At 47.3% G+C, this 10,710-nt stretch overlaps 1 protein-coding gene across 2 annotated transcripts; it reads left to right on the top strand.

The window, feature by feature from the left end:
* Window positions 1–1,398: 1,398 nt before the first annotated feature.
* Window positions 1,399–7,229, top strand: LOC100272709 (uncharacterized). Of its 2 annotated transcripts, none has more exons than NM_001360104.1 (6): window positions 1,399–1,768; window positions 1,863–1,936; window positions 2,043–2,105; window positions 5,458–5,559; window positions 5,665–5,730; window positions 6,526–7,229. In NM_001360104.1, exons 1-6 carry the CDS (start codon window positions 1,432–1,434, stop codon window positions 6,985–6,987), a joined length of 1,104 nt encoding a protein of 367 aa, NP_001347033.1. In that variant the 5' UTR covers window positions 1,399–1,431; the 3' UTR covers window positions 6,988–7,229. The 2 variants fall into 2 exon arrangements, with proteins under 2 accessions (NP_001347033.1, NP_001140634.1); NM_001147162.1 differs by having other exon boundaries at window positions 1,408–1,768; window positions 5,660–5,730; window positions 6,526–7,148.
* The last annotated feature ends 3,481 nt before the right edge of the window (window positions 7,230–10,710 follow it).

Raw genomic sequence — 10,710 nt, 5'->3', positions numbered from 1 at the left:
TTTGGTATGAACATAGGTCATAACCTCCTAACCTCTTGAGCCCCAGATGTAATCAGTGTCAGGTTCTGGATGCTCCTCTGGTTCATATTCTCCCTCCTGCTTCACCTCGCGGTTACCTAAGCAGAAGAAAGTGAGATAGTCATTGAGGTTTGCTTCAATCCCGTTGGCTTCGAGAGCTTGTGCGATGTCAGTGTACATCATCTCCATCGTTCTCCTTTGCCAGTCAAGAATTGCCTGAACAGAAGCGCTTTCTGGAACACCCTCAGGCCACATTGGCACCACAACATAAACAGTAAACCGCTCCCCAGCTTCAATCTTGCTGATAATCTTCAGCGAGAGCTCCTTCGAAATCAATTGAAGAGCACCGATTTCTTCCGCCTTGATGCTTTCGGGCTTCCAGCCGTATGAACTTCCAAGGAAGTACTGATTCTCAATGTAGATGCAGTTCTTCGCCCTCCGTATGGCGTTTACATATGCATACTGGATACTCCGGTCGATGATTTGATCCTTTCCACTCACAAGCCCAGCTCTTGCAGCTTCCACAGGAGTCTCAGGGCCATGGAGGCCGCCGCGCCCGACAGGGCCGGCAAGGCATCCCCGACCCCCGAGGAGCCCGACTGGCCGCCCAAGCTTTGCCTCCTCGCGCCGCCGCCAGCTACGGGGACGGACGATCCGCAGTTCCTCAGCTCGATCATCGGGGACGCGGCCGCCCCTCCCCCGCCCCCGCCGATGTCGCCGCTCGCGCAGAAGCGGAAGGGGGATGCCGCCCAAGAGGAAAGACGGCGCGGGCGCGGTGGTACCGGCCTGGCCCGCCAGGCAAAGGGAGGACGAGGAGGAGGTCGTCTGCTTCATCTGTTTCGACGGGGGCAACCTCGTCGTCTGCGATCGGAGGTGGGTGCCCCGTGCCGCGCTCTCTCCTCCCTCTCTGTTGACTGCTGCACCGCGTCGAGGAGGGTGGGTGGGTTCTCCGAGGCTCTCTGCCCGCTCCCCGGCACGCTGGATTTTCTCTCTCTTTTTGTCGTGGGATTGACGGATGCGAGATTGAGACTGCCTGCTCGGTTGGGGGCGGGGATCTCGGACAGGGAGGACGGGGGCGGGAGGCGGAGGCATGGAAGAGGCGCGGGGATGAGTAAGGAAGGGCGGCCGAAGATGGAAGGGAGGTAGGGGAGGAGGATGATAGTCGGGTTTGCCGGCGAGAATCACGGTCAGGCGGAGCAAGGGAAGAGGGTCGCGCAGGAGGGCAGAACGTGCGAACTGTGCACGCCTACACTGGTCTCTTATAGAGTAGTAAAGATTATATAATGGGCCTGTCGGTGCACCGAGCCCAGGTCCACGGAGATATGCGAGGTAACTAAAAACCTGGTCTAGCTCAACGAACCGAACTAGCACCACCACATCAGCGGTGCCGCCTCATCTTCCTTCCCTCTCGTCATGGCGCAACTCCCTTGCCCCGCCGCCGCCGCCGCCGCTAATGTAGCGGCCGGGAAAGAAGAGACTGCCACCTGGGAGGACGCGCTGGACCTGGATGACTCCGACATCTGCTTCGTTCCCCCTCCCCTCCCCTACTCATTCGACGCCACCGCCTCCCAGCCCCAGCAGGACAAACCCCCGCACTCTTTCCACCACCAGCCCCACCGCATCCCCGGCCCCACTGCCGCCGTCCAGGACACGATTCTTCCCCGCTCCGCCCCCCGTCCGCCTCTCTCATCGAGACGCGGGGACGCCGACTTCCTGCTGCCCCCGTGGCTCTGCGCTCTCCAGTTCCTTGGTGAGGAGTAATTCAGTGAATGCCTTCCTTCGCGTTTCGTGGCGAGGTTGTCTCCGTGTGATTTATTTATCCGCATTTGTTGGCTTGGATGCAGGGAAGGACCGCGCGTGGGAACGGCCGGGTATCAGGACGATTAAGGACAACAAGGAATTGATTCGAGCACCTTTGGTGCGTGTTGCGCACCTGCTAAGCTTTTAGTTTTTCATGATCATTCCGTTCTATCCTAGCGGGGATATTTTGGGGTTCTCTGTTGACATCAGTGCATTGTCATCAGGTGGCTGGGGTGGTGACGTTGTGCAGGCCAAACGGGCTCGGAGATCTCTTCTTGGTTCTAAAGGTTAGCGCTGAGCACGTCATTTAACTCTCTGTGCCGTCTTGTTTTCGTTTTAGTTACTCTTTTGCCAGCGAAACAAGCAGGGGTGCTGCAAGTCCTTTCATTAAGTGCGCCACTAAACAAAACAAGAAGCAACTTCAAAACTGAGACAGCAGTCCTTAGAAAAAAATGGTTTGTGGGGTCTTCAGCCCCAGCTGCACACCATAAGGCACCCTCTTCCACTGCCCTCACAACCAAGTTTGTACATGGAAAGGCTCCATCGAAGATGCAATCATTGCAATGATTCCATAACTCTCATACGGTCATACCACCGGGATAACCAAAGTATTCGAGCCTTCTTTCTCTATGATGCTTGTTCACATCCTTTGATTGCACAACACCACCATTTAGAAATACTAGCCAAGCCTTCATCACAATCTAGAGCTTGTAATTTGTAAACCCAGCTTCTGTGACATGATGAACCACACTTCCTTTGCAACTACACAGGAAGTCAAAATGTCATTGATGTTCTCAGCTCCTTGATTGCACAAACGGCAACACGCAGGGTGATGCTACCCTGACTTAACCTTCTGTCATCTACTCATCTGTCCAACAATGTTACCATCATTTAGGACCGTTAGTGTCGGTGTTCTGAAAACACCAGCTAGTAATCCTAAGTGCTTTACGTGTCCGGTGCGGATGGTGTGCGAGGTAGACACGAGATTTTTATACTGGTTTGGGTGGAATGTCCCTACGTCTAGTGGGGTATCTCACGTACCCTGCATTAGATTTGTAACAGGGTGGATTACAAACTTGGTCGAGGGAGAGCTCGGTGCCTAAGCCTCTGGTGTGGAGAGTGAATGATGTGAAGTGCTCGGTGAAAGTTACAAGTGTTGGCTATTTGCGTTTGCTTGTTTCTACAAGGCCTGTTGGTCCATCATCGAGTTTGATGTCATGGCTGCAATATCTTGCATTTGGGCTAGAAATTTTGCCAAAATGCCAATATGAAGTCTCTTTCCGCTTACATCATTCTCATTCCAAAAAAAAGAGGGGGCTGACACAGTCAAAGATTTTATACCTATCAGCCTAATTCATAGTTTTGCAAAGCTGGTGTCTAAGCTTATGACTAATAGATTGGCTGGTCAGCTGCAGCATCTTGTCTTGCCAAATCAATCTGCTTTCATCAAGAAAAGGTTTATCCAAGATAATTTTATGTTGGTACAACAAACTGCTCGCTTTTTGCAGCAGCAAAAACAGCCCCAAATTATGCTCAAATTGGACATTTCTAAGGCGTTTGATAGTGTTTCCTGGGCCTTTCCAATTGAAGTTCTCCAAAGGCTTGGGTTAGGACAGATTTGGTACAACATTATTTGCGGTTTGTTGTCCACTTCATCAACTCAGATTTTGCTTAATGGCTCTCCGGGCGAAGTCATATAAAATCGGCGGGGTCTGCGGGAAGGTGATCCTCTGTCTCCAATGCTCTTTGTCCTGGTTATGGATGCCTTTAATCTTATAGTGCAGCGAGCCTCTGAGGAAAGGGTTCTCCAGTCGCTTTCTTCAAGAGACTTACACCACCGAATTTCTTTATATGTCGATGATGCGGTTGTCTTCTTACGACTGGATGTTGTTGATATTGGGGCAATTAAGGGGATTCTGCATCTATTTGGTGAAACCTCTGGTCTTAAGACCAACATTCAGAAGAGTAGTGTTTACCCGATTCACTGTGGTGGGGAGGATTTGGCCATAGTGCAAGCATCTTTACCTTGCCAATTATCTGAATTCCCTTGCAATTTGCAAATATCTTGGGCTTCCGTTAACTCTAAAACTCTCGACCGCAACTGCAATCTATCATGGATCATATTGCGGTCATGCTTCCGGGATGGAAGGAACAACTTATGTCCAAGGCTGTCTGGTCTGTTTATATTCAGTCGGTTATGACTTCTAGATTTGTGTATTTGGCTATGGCATTGGACCTTCCTACATGGGCGATCAACGCTATTGACATGTTAAGGAAGGCCTTTCTCTGGAAAGGGGGGAAAGAAGTCAAGGGAGGGCACTGTTCTTTGGCTTGGAGTAAAGTCACTCGTCCTAAAGAGTTGGGTGGTCTTGGTCTTTTCAATCTGAAACTGTTTGGTTGGGCTCTTAGAGTCAAGTGGCTTTGGTTGCAGAAATTGGATCCTGGGAGACCATGGGCTGAATTTCCAATTTAGATTCCAAAGGAAATGGTTTGCCTCTTCAAATCTGTTGTGTACACTGAGATTGGTAATGGATTAAACACCCTCTTTTGGACGGATAAATGGCTGCACGAGCATTCCATCCAAGAGCTTGCCCCAACAGTGTTTGCCTCTATCCCTAAGAAGGTTACCAAAAGAAGATTGGTTAAAGATGTTTTGCATAATTCGAATTGGGTTCAAGATGTTCAGGGAGCTCTTTCTTATGCTTTCTTGGTGCAGCTATTGGATTTGGTTGAGGTCCTGTAAGGCTTTTCGCTGCCAGCCTGATGTGCGAGATCGTCATGTATGGAGGTTTTCTAGTTCCAGTGACTATTCTTCAAAATCGACATACACAGCTATGTTCTAAGGCTCGGTGCTATTCAAGCAAGCTGATCGAATCTGGAAGACCTAGGCTCCTAGTAAATGCCGGTTCGTTTTGTGGCTAGTGGCTCACAATAAATGCTGGACAACGGATAGGTTGGCTAAAAGAAGATTGACTCAGTCGCTTCTTTGTCCGCTCTGCGATCAACAGGATGAGACAATCAACCACCTATTGGTGGGCTGCTCCTTTGTGCGGCAGTTTTGGTTTGATCTGCTCAGGCCTTTTAGATTGCAGGACTTTCACCTAGGGCCGGATATGGATGATTTTGATCTCTGTGGTGTATCAATAGTGCTCGGCTAGGTGGGCTGAGCAAGAAAGGTTGTGATTTTATGATCGTTTTGGGTGCATGGATGTTGTAGAAGCATAGCAATGGTGTTGTCTTCCACGGTACCCCTCCAAACTTGGTTGTGGCTGTTCAGCTAGCCAGGGAAGAAGTACTTTTGTGGTCTTTGGCTGGGGCTAAGGGGATTTCTTTCCTCCAGGCTCTGAGGCCCTGTGGTTTAGCCTTTTCTTTTCTTTAGTGTTGGGGGTGTCTGCAAGCAAGCAGGCGCTCTGTTCCTGCTCTAGTTGTGGAGCAGGCTGTGTGGGGTTCGTTGTGTGTGTGTGTGGGGGGGGGGGGGGGAGGGGTGTTTTTTGATGTGTTGTATCTGGGTGTGTTTTCAGGTCCTTACCCCTTCTTAATACAATGACGCACACTGTGTGTTCGATGAAAAAAGTGCTTTTCTGTAACCAAACCTCCATTGAAATGTTGAGATGAATATCAACTGCTTACTCTTGGTAGGATCCAACCGACTCAATCGGTGCTTCAGTTCACAAGAAAGTTCTTTTGGAGGAGAATAATGGCCATGATATCTCAATTGGGTGTGCTGTTGTTTTTATTAAGGTAAGTGCTTAAGTTGTGACTTATTTTGTTGTCAACCTAGTCTACTGTGTGTGGTGTCTAGTGGCAACTGATTGGTTCAACTGTTGAATATGTTTTCAAGTCCAGGTAGCTGTTTTCCGTCCGTCTGACAAGTTGTGCTACCTCAATGTTACCAAAGGAAAAGTGATCAAGGTATTATTCATAGTTTCATATTCATTTAAATTGCTACTGATTACTGTAATATCTCTTCTGACATACATGATGATGCTTTTCTAGTTTAGTTGTTGTTAAAACCAAAATTATTCAATATAATTTACTAATGAAAGGTAGGTCTGGTATAGTGGTTGAGAGCTCTTACCTAGTCACTAGGTCGTGGGTTCGAAGGAGCCTCTCAACATTTGTGGGCGAAAGGCTTGCCTTAGTTTATTCTTTTTTCTAGATCCCACTCATGTGGGAGCCTCTGGCACTCATCTGCCCACTCCCCTTTTATAATTTACTACCAAAGTAAAAATAAATAAATCAAAGTAAACTACTCTGGTATTTGTACAAAAAGTATTCCTGTTCTGCTTAGCCATTTTTTGAATCTGATTATACCAGTTATCAACTGAACCTAATGAGTTACAAACTATTGTCTGAAGGCAATATACCAAGTGCAATCACATTGTCAGGTACAATTTTGCAGTCAACTATTAGTTTGGGATTAGACTCAGCGTATCGCGTATAAAGTCTTGAAGTTTTAATGATTCAGTGGTTCTACTATTACACTGAAGAAAATATGGCACTTGGTATCTCCCTAAATTCAATTGCCTTCCAAATCTCAGGAGTCAGGACTTGAAGTTCGTAGCCATCTTACCACAACAGTTTCATGATGCCATTTTTGTCAATATTGAAGCACTATTACAATGTTCTCAAACACATTACATCATAATTATATTTTTTTTCAGAAATTCTCTTAAGACATGGGTATAACGATGCAAATATTTGCAGGTTTTTAGTAAAAATTGTGCTGCCCCAGCTAAGCAAGTGATTTCACCAAATACTTCTGAAAGAAGTCAAGGCGAAGATTCTGCCAGCAATACAATGATGAGAATTTTAGGTCGTGAAGACATGATGCCCAGTAACGAGATGACAGTTACTGAGGTTTCTCATGAACACAGTGCAACACCTGATTCAACTAATTGCACTTCAACGTGGGATATTTATGGTAGGTTTAGTTTGGGAAGTAACAAGGAAGATAAATTGCTGGTAGGAGATCCGCATAACAAGCATACATCAAGCTGCAGTACTGATGGGCATCCCCAGCAAAATTTGAGTATTCCAAACACTATAGGTTGCTTCTCAACCCCGAAAGAAAATGTTAATACCAGCAGCGGATCACATCTCAAACGCAAAAAGGTTGTATCAGAATGGACAGATGAGCAGCTTTCTGAACTGTTTGCTGACTACTAGCATTGTAGTATATATCTGATAAACGAGTTGTTAGATTTCTAGAAGTCAATGTATTGCAGTTATATTACTGATGTGAGCTTTGTAAGAACTTGACAAGTTTTGTACAGTTGCACCTATAGCATCTAGAGCTGTGTATGGTTGTTGTCCAGCTCACTTTTCTGAAACGGTTGTCATGCCGGTCTTTCATTGTAACAATTTTATGAATCTGCCTTCTGATAATTGAACTAAAGATAATTGTGTCATGGACTCATGGTATCTTAAAAAACTGGGAAAGCATAGGCTTCTCTGTAGTTGGTACCCATTTTCACAAGATAGACTTCATTTCTAAGCATTTTCAGGATTCTTTACAGAATGTTGGGTTATCTTACGAAAAATATAAATTGGCCTGGACATGTTACTCTGGTTTTATACGGTTAAAAGGCATAAAAACACCAATGTTTCCGGTACAGTATTATCTGCCTGCCAAGTTTCACCAGACGCAAGTTTCGTTTAATCTCTACATAAAACGTGCCAATGATAGGTTAGTTGGCTACAATATAGCATGTGCAACATTTGTTGCATAAACAACCATGCGCAAGATAAAAAGACATGATCAGCTTGAAGCATAGGCCCTAGAGACATTGATGGGCTGATTACAATACATTATATTGTTGCGAACAAAAACAAAAAAAAAGCATACCAAAGCCTTACTCAATGGCCAAGTTCAAACTAATCCAGAGACAAGCTCCCTTCGATTATGAAAACAAACCAATCACAAGATCTGCCGATACTATATGTAACGTCACCATAGCTGCCCCAAGATTAAGGTACAAAATTAATGCCTATCAGGTTATCTCCAGCAACTTTACTAAAGCAATGCAAAATAGTGTTTTGTATAGCAATATGTACGATTTGCTGGCCATAGCCTCACACGCTAGGTTACATGAAGATTGAAGATGTTTGTTACGTCATATTTTATTATAGACAGTAGGGAACCCTATCGGACATGAGTCGTAAATATAAGGACAGTCCCAATGATATCAAGTTAGCTTTCTATAAAGAGAATGTCAGCATCTACCTATGTAGCAAGGAATTAAATAAAAAGAGAGTGATGTTATCAATGAACCTAGCGTGAGCCGATACGAAAGAATGTGGTACTGAGAGTGTAGGTAAGTATTAAAAACAGATATACACCATTGTAAGGATTCATTATAGTATGTAGATAATATGGATGTTGATATAGAGTGTGTTTTCTACACCATTGCGGCTGCCATAAAGCGTCCTAAAAAATTATTACAGATTATGGGGTAAAACAAATTACACATGTAAACCTCTATTAACTGTGGTGAGATCTTGTTCTTATCATATTTTAAACCTAGTGGTAGACAATAATGATAGGTACATAATGCTTCAGGGAGAGTTAATTCATCTAGAATACTTTTAAATTTAGGACAAAATGTAAATACCCTAGTACCTTATATTTAAGGACCGAGGGGGTATATCACATTCTGTTATAAACCAATTGGACACCCTGTCTGTAAATATATCCCATTCACTGATTTCAAGTCGGCGACCAGCTAGTCGTCCTAGAGGACCGTGATTAGGGCGACGATTAGGACGCCTAATCGGTTCTGCTCGACTTCAGGTCGTCCCTAGTCGTCGTATGTAATTAAGGAATATGGTTGCAAATTGCAATAGCCAATAGGCACTATATAAGTCTAGCAGTACTGCAGGCTAGCAGATGCTGGTAAATGGTAAGACTGATTGACTGAAAATTGACTAAAGTAGAGTAGCAAACTATGACAAAGAACTCAAGAAGGCATGAACTAGAGACTCTATCTATTGTGAGAGTAGAGACTGCATTACTGCAGTGCAGACTCCAGAACTTCAGACATGCTGAATTGTTGATAATAAGAAAGAAAAGGGGGAGGAGGGGAGCAGGGGCGACCTTCAGATGACGAGCTCATCTTGTCTCGTCGGTCGTCAGTTCACTGGTGCAGTGGTGCTGCTCTGGAGTCGAGTGTTGGAACTTGCTCTCCTGGGCAAGTTGATCCAACGGGGGAGTGAAAGTAACGCAAACAAAGTTTTAACTCAAGATGGCAATTGCTCTGTTAATCCAGCCTCTCGAGGGCACTGTACGGGGGTATTTATAGGTGCCTGAGTGCCCAACGTCTTGATGTAAGGACGCATGTGCCCTCAGGCACCTGGACTATCCCCGGAATATTCCCATAGGGGAGGGTTACAGACTGTCATTACAGAAAAACCATTACAAATTGAGCCCGTAACACACTTCTTCGTGCGGGGCCTGTTACAATGGGCCGAATCCTACGTGGGCCTTAAGGTTGGGTGAGGGCGTGGGGACCTCGTCGTAGGCCTTTGTCTTGCAGTGTAGAGGCCGAAGGGTGGACTCCGCCGGTCGTTTTGCCTCCGTTGGTGCAGCGAAATTGACGAAGGCCTAGAGCGAAGGGTAGCGTCTTCGCCTTCGCCCCAACATTTACCGTCCGAGGGACCAGTTCAACTAAGTCATCTGGTGCCGAAGACGTCGCTAGATGGTGGAGACGCTGCCCTCGCTCGAAGTGGTTCCGCGGGGGTTTTTTATGTCACCGTTGACGGACGCAGTACTGTTGGATTGTGGGTTTCCCGAAGCGTCGCGTCCTATGTATAAAAGGGGGGCGGCGCGGGTCAGGTTCTCTTACCTTTCTGCGCGCCGCGAAACCCTAGCCTCCTTTTGAAACCGTTCGTCCGCTCGCCTGCCCTCCTTGCTCCTGTTCGTCGGAGATCTGGCCCGCGTCAAGCAGACCGCGCGCCGTCGCCGATGGTACGTAGCCATACCGTCTTCTTCCTCGTCTGCTACAAACACGCCGACGTCCAAGGATACCTTGAGCAATGTGGCGGCGGCGGAGCTACATCCGGGTGATACGGTGGAGTTCGGCGTTTCGAGGATTTTCTCGGTCCGCGTGCAGGATATGCAGCAGCTGGTATTTTGGCAGCGGAGTTGGGCGTGTCCCGGCGGGCGGAGGAGGTTCCCGAGCCCGAGGGCGAGTTGATTGTGTTTGAGGCGTTTTTCACCGCTAGCCTTCGCCTGCCTGCACATCGCTTTGTGGCGGAGGTCCTGCGGAGATTTGAGGTCCAGGTCCACCAGCTGACACCTAACGCCGTGGTGGCCCTAGCGAAGTATGTCTGGGCAGCGACTTCGTATGGCGGTCAGCCTTCTGTGGAAGTCTTCGCCAAACATTACTGTCTGTATTGGCAAAAAAGAAAAATTGGACACAAGATTGCACAGTTTGGATCGTGCACGTTTACGCTGAGGACCGGAAAGACTTCGATGGAAGTCGTGGAGTTGGTTCCCTGTGCCCGCAATAAGTGGGGCAACTGGTGGGATTTCTGGTTTTACGTTTCGGAGGGTGAAGTCGAAGACCACCCAGGGCTTCTCGTGGCCATTATGTGCTCCCATTATTATGTGGCATACCCGCAATTTGAGGTGGCGGAGGATGATGAGGATGAAGGGGCCCTTCGAAGCGCTGCCCGCATGAGTAGCGGGCGCGATTTAGTTGAGGAATTCATCGGGTATGGGGTGTGGCCCTTGGCACATGGATGGGCGTTGGGCGAAGTATGCCCTCGCGAGATGCTCTCCCTGGGTGGGCAGCGAGTGCGAAGTCCAGCCTTCGTGTTGGATCTGCGAGGCCGGGATCCCGCTGCATTCGTGCGTGAAGCGGAGGACGGGGCTGTGCGTATTGTGGGGCG

Source organism: Zea mays, chromosome 7 (genome assembly GCF_902167145.1).
Source record: "Zea mays cultivar B73 chromosome 7, Zm-B73-REFERENCE-NAM-5.0, whole genome shotgun sequence".
Lineage (NCBI taxonomy): Eukaryota > Viridiplantae > Streptophyta > Magnoliopsida > Poales > Poaceae > Zea > Zea mays.
The sequence above is the reverse complement of the archived record's forward strand: the minus strand, read 5'-3'. Positions and strand labels throughout refer to the sequence as shown.